The 16,303-nt window shown below is 44.1% G+C and overlaps 1 protein-coding gene across 1 annotated transcript in view; it reads left to right on the top strand.

Annotated features, from left to right (window-relative positions):
• Positions 1-14,925, top strand: part of USP18 (ubiquitin specific peptidase 18) — a gene marked incomplete at its 5' end in the record, with an annotated part of 44,670 nt that extends 29,745 nt beyond the window's left edge. The window contains 7 exon segments of the mRNA NM_213826.1: positions 9,541-9,620; positions 9,872-10,018; positions 10,396-10,491; positions 10,849-11,016; positions 12,502-12,633; positions 13,123-13,172; positions 14,332-14,925. Coding sequence (NP_998991.1) covers positions 9,541-9,620; positions 9,872-10,018; positions 10,396-10,491; positions 10,849-11,016; positions 12,502-12,633; positions 13,123-13,172; positions 14,332-14,377 — 719 coding nt within the window. The 3' untranslated portion in view covers positions 14,378-14,925.

A 16,303-nucleotide genomic window follows, 5' to 3' on the forward strand; every position in this document is an offset into this window, starting at 1 on the left:
CATCAATTGAGACAACCAAGTGTTTTTTCTCCTTTATTTTGTTGATGTGGTATATTACATCGATTGACTTTCATATGTTGACCTGTCCTTGTATCACATTTGGTTATGGTGGTGCATAATCATTTTAATATGCTGCTGAATTCTGTTTCCTAATATTTGGATGATGGCTTTTTAAAAGTAAATGTTCATAAGGGATATTTGTCTGTAGTTATCTTTTCTTGTAGTGTCATTAGCTTTGGTATCAGGATTATGCTAGCTTTATTAAATGAGTCAGGAGATTTTCTCTTGTGGCTCAGCAGGTTAAGAACCTGAATAGTATTTATGAGGATGAGGGCTTGATCTCTGGCCTTGCTCGGTGGCCTAAAGATCCTGCGTTGCCATGAGCTGTGGCATAGGTCACGGATGCGGCTTGGATCTGGCATTGCTGTGGCTGCACTGTAGGCTGGCAGCTGCAGCTCTGATTTGACCCCTAGCCTGGGAATTTCCATATGCTTCAGGTATGGCCCTAAAAAGAAAAAAAAAAAATGAGTTAGGAAGTTCTTCCCTCTTGAATTTTTGGGAAGAGTTTGAACAGAATTGATATTGGCTCTTGTAAATGTTTGGTAGAATTCGCCAGTTAAACTGTTAGCACTCTGACTTTTCTTTGTTGGGATATTTTGGATTACTGTTTCAGTTTCTTACTAGCTGTAGGTCTATAACATTTTCTATTTCTTCATGGTTTAGTCTTGGTAGGTTTTGTTTTTCTAAGAATTTGTCCATTTCATCTAGGTTATCCTATTTTTGGCATACAACTGTTCATAGAAATTTCATAATCCTTTTTCTTTCTGTAAAATGGATAGCCATGTCCTCACTTACATGTCTTATTTTAGTAATTTGAGACTTCTTTTTTTCTTAGTCCATCTAGCTAAAGATTTGCCAATATTGTTGATCTTCTCAAAGAACCAAGTTTTAGTTTCATTGATTTTTCTCTATTGTTTTTCTAGTCTCTATTTAGTTTATCTCTGCTCTAATATTTTTATTATTATTTTTACTGCTAGCTTTCGGCTAGTTATTTCTTTCTTCTTTTTTTTTTTTTATTTCCTTGAGTTGTAAGTTGATTTGTGATATTTCTTATTTTTCAATGTAAGCATTTATAGTATAAAATTTCCCCTTGACTTTGCTTTCACTGCATCTCATAAATTTTGGTGTGTTGTGTTTTTATTTTTATTGACCTCTAAAGTATTTTCTTTTTTTCCTGTTATACATGAGTGACTTGATATTTCTATACATTTCAAAATGATAACCATAAGTCTAATTACCATCACTTACCATACAAAGATACTACATAATTATTGAATCTACTCCCCACATATTTCATAACTGTGACATTTATTTTGCAACTGGAAGGTTGTACCTCTTAATCTTCCTCACCTATTTCTCTCCTCTCCTTACCTCCTAAATATATATATATATATATATATTTTTTTTTTTTTTTTTTGTCTTTTTGCCATTTCTAGGGCCGCTCCTGCGGCATATGGAGGTTCCCAGGCTAGGGGTCTAATCAGAGCTGCAGCTGCTGGTCTATGCCACAGCCACAGCAATGCCAAATCTGAGCTGCTTCTGCAAACTACACCATAGCTCACTGCAACGCCGGATCTTTAACCCACTGAGCAAGGCCAGGGATCGAACCTGGCAACCTCATGGTTCCTAGTCGGATTGGTTAACCACTGAGCCACAATGGGAACTCCCCCTTCCTAAATATTTTCTAATTAACCTTGTGATTTCTGCTTTGATTTACTGGTTGTTAAAAGTGTAATTTCTACAAATTCGTGATTTTTCAGTTTTGCTTTTGTTATTGATATTTAACTTCATTCTGTTTTGGTCAGAGAAGATTATTTGTATGTATTTGTGTGATAATTTTTAAGATCTATTGAGATTTACTATGTCGCCTAAAGTATGGTGTATACTGGTGTCCCACATGCACTTGAGAAGAATATGTATGCTGTTGTCGGGTGCAGTGTTCTATATTGTCTATTATATCTGGTTGGTTTATTGTGTTGTTTAAGTCCTCTATTTTTTCACTTATCTTCTGTCTGGTTGTTCTGTCCATTACTGTGAGAGGGGTTTTGAAGTGTTCAGTTTTTACTGTAGAAATGTCTTTTTTTCCCTTCAGTTATGTCAGTTTTTGCTACATGTATTTTGATGGCATATCATTAAGTATGGAAAAGTTTATAATTTTTATATCTTTTTGTTGTATCAAAACTTTTTAATTTATATTGTCTTTTGTCTCTTATAGCCTTTTATGATTTAAAGACTATTTTGTCTGATGTAATCATTCCTCCTTTCTTTTGTTTACTAATTGTCTTGAATATCTCTTTTCATCCTTTCACTTTCAACTTGTTTTCGTTGTTGGATCTCAAGTTAGTCTTTTGCCGATAGCATGAGACAATCATCTTTTTTTTTTTTTTTTTTTTTTTTTTTAGGGCTGCACCTGTGGCACATGGGGGTTCGGGCTAGGGGGTCTAATTGGAGCTGTAACCGAGGGCCTACACCACAGCCACAGCAACGCGGGATCCAAGCTGCATCTGCAACCTACACCACAGCTCACGGCAACACTGGATCCTTAACCCTCTGAGCAAGGCCAGGGATCGAACCCACAACCTCATGGTTTCTAGTTGGTTTTGTTAACCACTGAGCCATGATGGGAACTCCTAATTTTATTCATTCTGCCAATCTCTGTCTTTTGATATGAGTATCTAATCCATTTACATTTAAAGTAATTACTGATTGAGGGACCTATTTTGTCATATCCTGTTTGTTTTTTATATGCTCTATATCTTTTTTGTCTCGTTTCCTACATTCCTGTCTTCTTTTGTGTTTGGTTTTTTTGTAGTGAAATGTTTAAATTCATTTCTCATTTCCTCTTGTGTATATGCCATAGTTCTTTTCTTTTTATTTTATTTTATTTTTTGTCTTTTTGCCTTTTAAGGTCTGCACCCACAGCACATGGAGGTTCCCAGGCTAGGGGTCTAATTGGAGCTGTAGCCACCGGCCTACACCACAGCCACAGCAACACGGGATCCAAGCTGCGTCTGCGACCTATACCACAGCTCACGGCAATAGATCCTTAACCCACTGAGCAAGGTCGGGGATCAAACCTGTGCCCTCATGGATACTAGTCAGATTGTTTTCACTGAGCCATGATGGGAACTCCACATTTACTATTCTTATGTTTTAACACTCTAATTTATACCAGTTTAATTTCAATAACGTATAAAAGCTCTTCTCAGAGTTCCTGTTTTGGCTCAGCTGGTTAAGAACCCAACCTAGTATACTGATGATGCATGTTTGATCCCTGGCCCCTCTCAGTGGGTTAAGGATCTGGTGTTGCCATAAGTTGTGGTGTGGGTCACAGATGCAGCTTGGATCCAGTGTTGCTGTGACTATGGCAGAGGATTGCAGCTTCATCTCCGATTCAATCCTAGCCCAAGAATTTCCATATGACACAGGTATGGCTTAAAAAAAAAGAAAAAGATAAAAGAACTCTTGTCCTTTACAGCTTTGTTCTTATCCCTTTTGGTATTGCTGTCACAGAATTACATCTTTACACATGTGTGCTCCAAACATAAACTAATTAAACATAAAGTAATTAATACATTTTTTTAAATGCATTGGACTCCTGATTTATGTAGAATATAAGATTTGGAGTTATGCACTAGAGTTATAGTGATACTAGCTTTTACACTAAAAATTCTTTTTTTTTCTGTAAGTATCTCAAGTCATATAGAAAACAAAGTATAGTTACAAACCATTGTTATAATAATACACTTTTTATAATTGCTCATATATTTACTAATATTGAGATCTTTATTTCCCCATACAGCTTTAGGTATTGTCAAGTGTCATTTTATTTCACTTTCCAGCATTTCTTTTGAGCATTTCTTATAGGCAGGTCTAGTGGTCATGAATTCCCTCAGCATTTGTTTATCTGAAAATGTTTAACTTTCTTACTTACTTTTGAAGGATAGTTTTGCTGGGTATAGGATTCTTGGGTGACATTTTCTTTTCTTTTCTTTTTTTTTTTGTCTTTTTGCTATTTCTTGGGCCGCTCCCGTGGCATATGGAGGTTCCCAAGCTAGGTGTTGAATCAGAGCCGTAGCCACCGGCCTACGCCAGAGCCACAGCAATGCAGGATCCAAGCCGCGTCTGCAACCTACACCACAGCTCATGGCAACGCTGGATCCTTAACCCACTGAGCAAGGCCAGGGATCGAACCCGCAACCTCATGGTTCCTAGTCGGATTTGTTAACCACTATGCCATGACGGGAACTCTGACATTTTTCTTTTAGTACTAGGCTATATTGGCCTACTGCTCAGGTTTCTTACCCATTTTTTAATTAGATTGTTTCCTCATTGTTGAGTTTGAAGAAGGTTTTTTTTTTTTTGTAAATTTTGGATAATTTTCCTTTATAAGATATATCTTTTGTAAATATTTTCTCTCAGTTTGTTGCTTTTTTTTTCATGCTCTTGACAAGGCAGAAATTTTAAATTTTAATGAAGTTCAGCTTATTAATTCTTTTATTGATTACACCTTGGTATTATTTTTAAAAAGTAATCACCAAACTCAAGGTTATCTAGATTTTATCTTATATTATCTTTGGAAGTCTTATAGTTTTGCATCTTACATTTAGGTCTTTTACCCATTTTGAATTATTATTTTTTTAGGATGTAATTAATACCTAATCTTAAAACGTATCTAGATTAGTTTTTTTTTTTTTTTTTTTTTTTGGCATGTGGATGTTCAGGTATTTCAGCACCAATTGATAAAAACACTATCTTGTTTCCATGTCAAAAAGCAGTTGACATTATTTTTTTCAGTGCATTTCTAGGTTCTCTATTCTATTCCATTGATTTTTAGAAAATTCTTTTGCAATACCACATTGTCTTGATTAATGAGGCTTTATATTAAGTTTTATATTAGTCCTCTGACTTTTTTTTTCTCCATATACTGTGTTATTTATTCTAGATCTTTTGCCTCTGCAGGTTAAACTTTAGAATCACTTTCCCACTTGCTGGAATCTTGATTGAAATTGCCTTGAGTCTGTAGATAAAGCTGGGAAGAACTGATATCTTAATAATATTGAGTCTGTAGATTTTTTTGAAGATGTTCCTTATCAAACTTAGGAAGGTCCTCTCAGTTCCTGGTTGGCTAAGAGTTTTTATTATAAATAGGTTTGTCAAATAATTTTTCTGCATCTGTTAATATATTCATGTGAATTTTCTGTTTAGCTTGTTGCTGTGATGGATTACATTAATTGATTTCCAAATGTTGAACTAGTCTTGCATGCCTGGTATAAGTTGGTTTTAGTGTATAATTCTTGTTTCATTTTGTTGGATTCTACTTGCTAATATTTTCTTGTGGATTTTGCATCTATGTTCATGAGAGACCTTGATCTATAGTTTTCTTATAATGTCTTTGGTTTGGGTGTTAGAGTGATGGCGGCCTCATAGAATGAATTAGGAAGCATTCCCTCTGCTTCTGTCTTATGAAGAGAATTTTGGAAATTGGAAGAATTTCTTTTGTAAATGCTTGGTGGACTTCATCAGTGAGCCCACTGGATGCTCTGTTCATTTTTCCTAATTCATTTTTCCTTTCATTCCTCAGACTGTATAACCTCACTTGACATACTTTCAAGTTTGATGATTTTTTTTGCCAGCTCATATCTGCTAGCAAGTGAACTCTCCAGTTCTGTCCTAGTATTTTTTTTTCCAGTTTTCCCAGCACCACTTGCTCAAGAGACTTTTTTCCATTTTATTTTTTCATAAGATTTTAATTTTTTCTGTTATAGTTGATTTATTATGTCAATTTCTGCTGTACAGCAAAGTGACCCAGTCATTCATACATACATGAATATGTATATATATACATATAAGTCCTAGTATTCTTTAACTCAAGAAATTTTTGGTCCTTTTTTTTTTAAATAATTTTTTTTATTTTCCCACTGTACAGCAAGGGGGTCAGGTTATCCTTACATGTATACATTACAATTACATTTTCCCCCACCCTTTCTTCTGTTGCAACATGAGTATCTAGACAAAGTTCTCAATGCTATTCAGCAGGATCTCCTTGTAAATCTATTCTAAGTTGTGTCTGATAAGCCCAAGCTCCCAATCCCTCCCACTCCCTCCCCCTCCCATCAGGCAGCCACAAGTCTCTTCTCCAAGTCCATGATTTTCTTTTCTGAGGAGATGTTCATTTGTGCTGGATATTAGATTCCAGTTATAAGTGATATCATATGGTATTTGCCTTTGTCTTTCTGGCTCATTTCACTCAGATGAGATTCTCTAGTTCCATCCATGTTGCTGCAAATGGCATTATGCCATTCTTTTTTATGGCTGAGTAGTATTCCATTGTGTATATATACCACCTCTTCCGAATCCAATCATCTGTCGATGGACATTTGGGTTGTTTCCATGTCCTGGCTATTGTGAATAGTGCTGCAATGAACATGCGGGTGCACGTGTCTCTTTTAAGTAGAGTTTTGTGCGGATAGATGCCCAAGAGTGGGACTGCAGTGTCATATGGAAGTTGTATGTATAGATTTCTAAGGTATCTCCAAACTGTTCTCCATAGTGGCTGTACCAGTTTACATTCCCACCAACAGTGCGGGAGGGTTCCCTTTTCTCCACAGCCCCTCCAGCACTTGTTATTTGTGGATTTATTAATGATGGCCATTCAGACTGGTGTGAGGTGATATCTCGTGGTAGTTTTGATTTGCATTTCTCTTATAACCAGCGATGTTGAGCATTTTTTCATGTGTTTGTTGGCCATCTGTATATCTTTGGAGAAATGTCTATTCAGGTCTTTTGCCCATTTTTCCATTGATTGATTGGCTTTTTTGCTGTTGGGTTGTATAAGTTGTTTATATATTCTAGAGATTAAGCCCTTGTCAGTTGCATCATTTGAAACTGTTTTCTCTCATTCTGTAAGTTGTCTTTTTGTTTTCTTTTTGGTTTCCTGAAATTTTTGGTCCTTTAAGATAACTTTTTCTTGTTACTGATATCCTTTATTTGGTGAGACATTGTTTTCATACTTACGTTATTTTGACGTGGTTTTCAGTTTTCTTTAGTTCTTTGAACATATTATAATTACTATTATAGTCTAAAGTCTTTGTCTAGTAAGGATAACATCTAGGGCATCTCAGTGAGTTTCTACTGATTGCTTTTTTCCTTGTGTATGTGCTGTATTTTTCTGTTTAATTGTATGTCGTGTAATTTTTTTGTTATAAACTGAACCTTTTATTTATGTGCTTGGCCATGCCCACAGCATATGGAAGTTTCTGGGCCAGAGATCAAACCTGCATCACAGCAGTGGCAATGCTGGATCATTGACCCACTGTGCCACAAGAGAACTCCTAAACTCAACATCGTAGGTAATATAATGTGACTGCATTGAAAATCAGAAGACCCCCACAGTGGAGTTAGTTGTTGCTGTTCGTTTAGTGATTCTTCCAGACTGATTCTGTAAAGTTTCTATTCCCTGTTGTGTGTGGCTACGGAGGTTTTTGTGTGGTTGTCTTAGTGTCAGCTAATGACTGGTCAGAGGTTTCTTTAAATGCTGTGCACCAACAAATCTTCCAGTCTTTGCTGAGGCCCCTATGTGTTGATTGGGGTGCACCTTCAAAGTTCAGGCAGTTTATGAACTTTGGGCCTTCATTTCATGCTTGTGCAGGGCCTCCGGATCAGCCAGATGTAAGAGACTGGGGTCCTTTCAGGTCTTACCTGGGTATGAAAATGACTCTCTGGATCACCAGGAATGTGTCAGAGCTTTTAAAAGTGCCCAGTGAGCATCTCACTCCCCAGGTCTTTCTGTAAAGTTTTTGGTCTGGCTTTTTTTGCCTCACCTGGCACTGCTGCCTTAGGTAACTGTGGTATTTATTGTCACTGGTTGTTTTCCACAAATGCCCTGGGAATTGGGCTTTGAACTCTGAGTCAGGTCAAATAATGACAACCTCCTTAAGCGGAGGCTTTTCCATGGAGCTTTAAGATAGGTCTCATAATGAAACTGCTCTTGGGATGGGGCTTTCCGAGGTGCTCCGGTCCCACCCAGCCTCTCCCCTCTGGTGGTTGCAAGGCTTTTGGTTTTCAAGGCTACTGCAGAGCAGTGAAGAGGGAAGTGGATCAAATTGAAAAAGCCTCAAAATCTGCTCCTTTCACAGGCGTTGCTGTTTTTCCTGAGTAAACAGTCCTTAGATTTTTGTAAACTCTTGGTTAATTTCCAAAGTGTTAAAAAAAACCTGATTTTGACATTGTCTTGCAAGCATTTTATGGAGGGGTGAGTTTACAGAGATCCTCATTCTACTGTTCCAGTCGCACCTTACCTTTTTTTTGGCTTTCCATAGTGGGGAATTTTTCTTATTCTCCTTTGAACTGTGATTATATGGGTACTTGCCTTCCACTAGAATATAGGTTTCTTGGGGATGGGAACTTTCTCTGGTAGCAGGTGTGAAGGAAATTATGGGTTAAGCAAATATCCCTGTATTTCTTAGATGAACTGGGATTCCTAGTTCTGGGACGGTCAGGTGAGGCAAGATGTCTCTGTGTGACAAGGTGACTCGACTTCCTTTAAGTCCTCTGTTGGCTCTGGGCAGGCAGCCTTCTGAAGATAACTCCCAGGAGACAGCATCAGTTCAGCCTGCTCCTAGCCTGTTTGTCTAAGTTTTGAGATTATTAGCTTGGAATTTGGATTAATTAACCATTCAACTAATAATGTAATGTTCACCTATTATGTAGCAGTTATTGAGCTGGTAAGGGAATTCGACTGACAGCGTCTTTCCTCTATGGAGTTGACAGTTTAGAGGAGAGACAGGCTGAAACAAAATAAAACCCCCAAACATTAAATACAAATTGTGATAAGTATCATGAAGGAAATGGTGTTGAGAGAGCAGAGATGAATATATAGTACATTTTTAGTAACCTTTTCTTGCAATGTCTTTGCATCTTGGTAACGTGGATTTTAGCCTTACATTTATGGACATCATGTGTGCAGAATTCAAGGGTTAGTTCCTGCCTCCTCTCAGCCAGCACCTTCTCACACCGAGAAAGTCCTTTCCCTTCTTGTTCTCCTGACTGCCTTTGGGAAGGACCTGGGTTAGATGTTAGTATGGCAATTTTTAGGGGAGCGAGTAAAGAAAATAGAGGCATAGGGTAATGAGTGGCTGTAGGAGTCCAGTTGGAGACTTGGCAAGGGTGGGAGAGCATCCACCACTGACCATTGGTTTTGTCTAGCTGGGGTCCCCAGGGGAGGCCGGCAGGGGTGGGTGGCAAGTCAGAGGATGGAAATCATGAGTGATGCGGTGGGACTGGACTTCATATTTTAAGAGGAGCTCTCAAAATCAGTACCAGGCTCATCTTTCATCTTTTCACCTAACACGCAGGGGAAGCCGCTGGAAGTGGGGGAGACAGTGTGACAAGGGCCGTCGTGGGTCTGGGTGGCTGGGGCAGGAGGGTGTGAGAAGTGTCCCCGGACCTCACCCTGGGGCTGTTTTTCTCTTTGGCCAGTGTTTGTCCAGCACGATGCTGCCCAGCTCTACCTCACCGTCTGGAACCTGATCAAGGACCAGATCACGGATGTGGACTTGGTAAGTCCTAGGACGGGAGCGCGCAGATGGCGAGGGCGCCGGGCCTCCCCTGCCGGCGCTCCTGTCCCCTGGCCTGCATGGAGGGGTGAGGGGGCAGGGCGCCTGGAGGGCTCATCCGGCGCCTTTGCCTGGTTGCCACGGTCACTCGGGCCTTGGGCAGCAGAGCCGCGCCGCTGCCGTTTCTGGAGCTGCGCGTGGTGGCTCCAGCGGCTGCAAACGGGCCTGCTCGCCCCTTGCCCTCCCCCTTGCAGGTGGCGAGGCTGCAGGCCCTCTATACCATCCGCGTGAAGGAGACCTTCGTCTGCCTTGAATGTACCACGGAGCATGTCAGGAACAGCAGCATGCTGACCCTCCCCCTTTCGCTGTTTGACATGGACTCAAAGCCCCTGAAAACCCTGGTGAGGGGCCCCCTGGGGGGTTTGCTGTCCCCACACAACCCAGTGTTGCCAGGGACCCCGCTTCTAAATCCAGTGTTGGCTGTTAGAAAAAAAAACCATGTCCATTTCCTTTGCGTGGCTCTGGCTAAGTTCTTTGATTTTCCGGGAAAAAAAGTTGCTCTTCCTACTGGCCCTTATCCTCACATTGCTCACTTTGCAAGGGCCTCCTGTTGTTCCCGCAGGGAGCGGGTATTTCTTGAGATCCTGGCACACGCACCATGCTGGGACCGGGTGTTAAAGGGACGTGCGGAAGACAGGAAGGCCTACGTGCCCGTCTGCAGGGTGAGGGCTTGCACGCGAGATGCAAATAACCCTGCCTTCCCTGTGTCCTGGGACAGGAGGATGCCCTGCACTGCTTCTTCCAGCCCAGGGAGTTGTCCGGCAGAGACAAGTGCTTCTGTGAGAACTGTGGCAGGAAGACCTGTTGGAAGCAGGTACTTGCTCCCTGAAACCAGATGCTTCCCTGGACTGTCGGGGGGGTTGCTGTCGGAGGCTGAGGGAGGGACTCCCGTCTGGCTGGGATCTGGGATCCTGGGGCCTCTGGCGTCCAGAGCTGAGGAGCCCTCCTCAGACCTGGTTGGTTCATCACGGAGGGGGAGGCAGTTTTCTCCTCAGGGCTGGACTTGGCTGCTGGCGCCTTCTGTGGGAGACCCAGTGTCACCAGGGGGACCCTTAACTCTGTGCGGTTCCATTCCGCTCCCTTCTCTCTGGGAAGAACATACCATCGGCCTCGGTGTCTTTTGGAATCAGTGCCTTGAGACTTCACCACCCCTGTGATCTTGCTGTTCCAGGTCCTGAAGCTGAGCCGCCTGCCCCAGACCTTGACCCTGCACCTCATGCGGTTCTCCATCAAAAATCTGCGGACAGAAAAAGTCTGCCACTCACTGTATTTCCCCCAGAGCTTGGATCTGAACCCGCTCCTTGAGACGGAGGAAGAGCCCTGTGCTGCTGAGGGGCAGGTGAGCGCCTCGCGTCCCCTCCCCACCCACCAATGGGACGGCACAACCTTCGAGTTGCCCCCTCCCCTGAGCTGCCCACCGTCCCACTCACCAGAGGCGACTTCTGGGCGTCCTCTCCTCTTGGACGTCACATCCAAGCGGGGATGTGTGTGGCCGAGCCTGGGACACAGAGGGAGGAAAACTCACCAGTGGCTTGACGTGATTCCTAGTAACATAGTCACACATTTGAGAAACATTTATTTTTCAAACAAGGGTTTTAGTGGTGGAAACCCAAGCCTCCTCGAACGAACGAACGAACCATGGGCCTGTGAGCCTGACACCCCCCCCCCCCCAATGTTTGCTGTTGGCAGTTGCATTTCTTTTCTTCCAAGATTCAGAAAACTTTCTATCTAGTGATTGGATTTGTTGTTGTACACCTCACAGCACTGAGAGATGGAACCCATACACCAGAATCTTCCTTCTCAGTAAAGTATGTAATGCCTCCACACACACATCCGGGGTCCAAAATATAGCATCAGACTAATACTTAAAACAGCTTGTTCTGGAGTTCCCTGGTGCCTCAGTAGGTTAAGGACCTGGCATTGTCACTGCTGTGGCTCTGTTACAGCTACGGTGCGGGCTTGATCCCTGGCCCAGGAACTTCCACGTGCTACAGCCAAAACAAACAAACAAGCAACAAACAAATTATGCTTACCTGGAAGATAATAAGAAAGTAGCCAATCTATCAAGCCAAATTTATTCAAAGTAAATTTGGATTCAGTTGTCCTGAGCTAAAAAGTAATTGGGAAATTCTTTTTTTTTTTTTTTTTTTTTTTTGTTCTTTTAGGGCTGCACCCACGGCATATGGAGGTTCCCAGGCTAGGGGTCTAATTGGAGCTATAGCTGCCAACCTACACCACAGCCACAGCGACGGCAGATCCGAGCCATGTCTGCGACCTACACCACAGCTCATGGCAACACTGGATCCTTAACCCATAGAGCGAGGCCAGGGATTGAACCCGAAACCTCATGGTTCCTAGTCAGATTCGTTTCTGCTGCACCACAGCAGGAACTCCCCGCTCCCAACTCCCTGTCCCGGATGTGCCTACTGTGTGCTTGCACAGTTCCTGGGTCCAAACCCCATCACGTGTCCACCAGTCTTGTTCTACCTGCAGGATCAGTTCAGACTTGTCTTCTCCGGGGAGGTTTTGTGAGCTCCTCAGCGTTTCCTCAGCTGGTTGTTCCTTTTCCTTTTGGGGGCAAAAACTCGTTCTTCCCAAATGTACCTGTGAAGACATCTGGTAAAAACCATGGCATCCCATCTGTGGCATAATTAGCTGTGAGTCTTGAGGTCAAAGATGATTTCCTAGGGCCCGGGAGGCGCAGGTATCTGGCAGAGCGAGGCACCGGATAAGCAAACACTCGATGAAGTAATGTTTCTTTCCTCTCGACGCCGGTCAGAAGAGGAGGGATGACGGGGGTCCCTTTGTGCCTTGTGTGCTTCAGCCTGGGGGACGGTACGAGCTCTTCGCTGTGATCGCCCACATGGGGCTGGCCGACTTCGGTCACTACTGCGCCTACGTCCGGAGCGCCGCGGATGGAAAATGGTTCTGCTTCAATGACTCCAATGTCTGTTGGGTGAGAAACATCATCCAGAATTGCCTCTTGCCCTGGATTCGCCATCTCTTACAAGCTTTGAGCCTGGGACTAGAGGGGCCATCTAGGCCAAGACGCACGGTGGTCTGTTCTCTGGGGGGAGAGGGGCTGTTGTGGGTTTGGAGGCCCTTTTCTGCCTGGAGTCCCCATCTGGTTTGCAGCCCTGCCACCCTCCACGAAGCTCAGTATCTAGGTTGTTGGGGCTCTAGGCTCTAGGTTGTTGGGGCTCTGCAGCCGTGTGCTCTGGGGGAAACTTATGGAAAGCAAGGTGAGTTAGAAATAAGTGAGAACTCCAGGCAAGGCGTATCCATGTTTTAGCAGAGGGACAAAGTACGAAAGAGACCCGTGGCGCCGCTGACTGGATGATCTGGGTCGTGGGCGGTATGGGAGTGGCTTGTCTGGACCAGTGGGGGAAGGCAGCTTGTAGCGCCATTACTCTTTGGCCACTTGACCTTGTCTGTGTCCTTCCAGGTGTCCTGGGAAGACATCCAGTGTACTTATGGAAATCACAGCTTCCGCTGGTGAGAGAAGTGCTGGGGTGGTGGGGTCCCAGCGAGCGCTCACATGGGGTGCCTATTGGTCTGTGAAACCCATACAGACTCAGCAGCCACTGGTATCTGCTCAGCCTCATCTCTCAGTGCCCACCCCCCACACGCTGCTTTTCCGCACAGTTTAGAGGCCAGCAGTGCTGAAGTATCTGTGGCTTTGAATGTACTGTTCCTGCCTGTTCCTCACCAAGGCTGACTCTCTCTCCTGCTTCAGTACTTCTGCTCATGCCTGCCTGCTCTGTAAACTCTTTCCTGAGCCATCCAGGCAGGTTTGTAGATGCTTCTCGGATGCTTTCCCTGCCTGTGGTGCAAATCTCCTTTGCAGCAAGGGTCATGCTGCTTTCTGATTGTTTGCTTACATGGCACCCTTTCAGCCCTTTCACATTAACCATGAACTTTTTGGAGGCAAGGATCATTCTTTGCTTCATTGGTACATGTGCTAAATTTTGCATGTGCTAAATAACAGTATATATGCTGTTAAAAATCCGAACCTGCAGAAGGGGAGCTGGAGAGGAGAAGCTGGGTGAAGTTAGAGACTTTGTAAGTTTCTCCACCTGAGCTTCTGGCAGTGGGTTGGGGGGACATGGTACGCCTAGCATGATGGGGGGTGACCTCCGCTGCAGAAATAGGCCCTCACTTGGAAACAAATGAATTGGGGGGAATTGGCTTGATACCCTCCTTCTGCCTCGAACTCTTCATCTTCCTTTCTTGTAAGCCTCTCCCTCCATGGCCACCCTTTGTCACACGGTTGTCAGAGACCCCCCCCATTATTTAGATCAGGGTGAAGGCCAGAGAGTGAATATTTCAGTCTCTGGGACACCCAGCCTCTGTCACAGCTCCTCCGCTCTGCCTTTGCAGTCCAAGCAGCCACAGATGATCCATTCATTTGCAAAGGGGGGATTGGATTTGACCTGTGGGCTCATCGTTTATCAACCCCTAATTGAAATAGTAACTGAGAGCTTAATGGTAGTTATTTTCCCAGGTCATCAGGTTTGTCCCGGAGGGGGTCATGGAGACTTGATCCCATAACCTAGAAAGTTTTCTGATGGGTGTCCTATCATGAATCAATAATGTATTCACTAACTGTGAATATTTCATTGCTGTGATGCTGTTTTATTTTTCTTCTTTCTAGGCGGGAAACTGCATATCTTCTGGTTTACATGATGGCTGAGTCCTGACTGATGCATCTATACCTTCAGAGACTTACGGAGTATCATTTTCCTTTTCTCTTCCTGGGTCTGCAGACTTCGATTCTGTGGTGAAGAGAGTCACCATTTTCAGGTTGTTTAATGAAACTTTATTTATAATCAGTGGTGATTATAACACTATTTAACAGTGACCTTGTGCAGGTCTGGATCAGCACCAGCACCAGTGGACCCTGGCTGCATGGTTAGCAGGTCCTGAGCCCTTCTGCTGTCAAGGCAGTGGACTTTTAGTTAGGAGATTGTAGCATCCAGGTGCTCCCAGGGGAGGAGAGGCCAAGCCCGCAGTGGGAGGGGGAGCTGGTCAGGTGGCAGGGGCCAAGCTCATGTGACTGTACTGGCATGTCCTGGTTGTATTTCACTTCTGTTTGTAATTTGAAAAATTTTTAGAAGCTGTATCAATTACATAAAACTCAAGTGCTTTGTAATTGTTATTCATTTATTTGACACATATGTATTGGTCACCGACTCTCCAGGAGATGGTATGCTGGCCACAATGAGGAATAAAATTCTTTCTCTCAAAAGGAGTTTTCAGTTTAATGGGAATTAAAATACATACAATACTGAGGATTTGTGCTACAAGAATTCAGAGGAAAGTGAAATTGCTACTGTTGTGGGACTACTTTAAAGAATTGGGCAGAGATCTTTGCTGGACTTGAAAACAGCTCCAGCAAGCTCAGGGGGCTGGCTCATCATCACCCTCTAGTCCACTGCAGGAAGGGGCCCCGTTGCATCTTGTCCAGCCTCACCAGACAGAAGGACTGGATTTCTTTCACCACCTTTGCCGCCTCATGCCCTGGGCTTTTGTTGACCTACTTCCCCTGCCTGGAGCCCCGTGGCCCTCCCTGCGTGGCCACAGCTCACAAGATGCTCTTGGCTTGTGCTGCCCCAGCTCTTTCCTCCCCCGCAGGAGTTCACTTCCCTCCTCTTGATGTCCAGGACACAGAGGTCGGCTTTCTCCTGGAGAACTTGTGTGCTGAGTTGGGGTCCCGTTTCTGTAGGTGTCCGCCCTCCCGTTCAGGGACTCCCTCGAGCCCATCTCACAACTAGCATGATGATAATAGCGTCAAGAGCAACAATTTTCAGAATAAGTGTCCAACCTGAAGGTGCTCCAGGACCTTCTTTTCCCCAGTGCCTCATTTTGCAGATGAGAAAGCAGAAGCCCAGAGAGGAGGAGGAACTTCTCAGGGCCACACAGTGGCAGAGTGGGACTGGAAGGTCCCCTCCAGCTGCTTCCTCAGACAAAACTTGTTTCCATGGGAGCCTCCTGGGTAATGCTCGGAACAACCAACAGAAACCCAGGGCAGCACAGAGTAGATGCTCAGTGGATGTTTGTTGACTGAATAAATGATTGTAAGGGACACAAAAAGCAAGTCTTGAGGCTGGAAGTGAATCTCCCATCCTGTCCTCAAATAGGAGGTCTTGCTCCTTTTTGGTGTGGGTGGGTGGAAAGGGGCTTGGGAAGGGAAGAGGTGTGTCATGAATTCTTTTGTAAACAGAGGACGGCAGCGGGCAGGAAGAGGATGTGAGCAGGCACATTCCAGAAGTTGAGCATAGAGGGCGCAGAGGCTGGTCCCTCAGCATCACAGTCTCCCACGGGGGAAACAGGGTCAACAGCTTGCAAGGTTTGTGGGGATGGTCACATGACCTCAACCTGGCTGATCATCATGTTCCATCATCCCTGGCCACTGTGACTGGCTCAGGGCTGGGCAAGTGACCAGTCAGGCTCCAGGGTGGGGTCTTATGCACCCTACCCTCGAGGGGAAGAGCAGCGACTGCCCCATCGGAACAACCCCAGCTCTTCTTCCCTGGGATGGGGTCTAGCCTACCCTTGCTTAGATGATGCCCAATTTGTGTGCAATGCATGCTAGGCTGGCTGAGTTCTAGGAACCTAGGTATAAT

The sequence above is a fragment of the Sus scrofa genome, chromosome 5 (genome assembly GCF_000003025.6).
Source record: "Sus scrofa isolate TJ Tabasco breed Duroc chromosome 5, Sscrofa11.1, whole genome shotgun sequence".
NCBI classification, from domain to species: Eukaryota; Metazoa; Chordata; class Mammalia; order Artiodactyla; family Suidae; genus Sus; species Sus scrofa.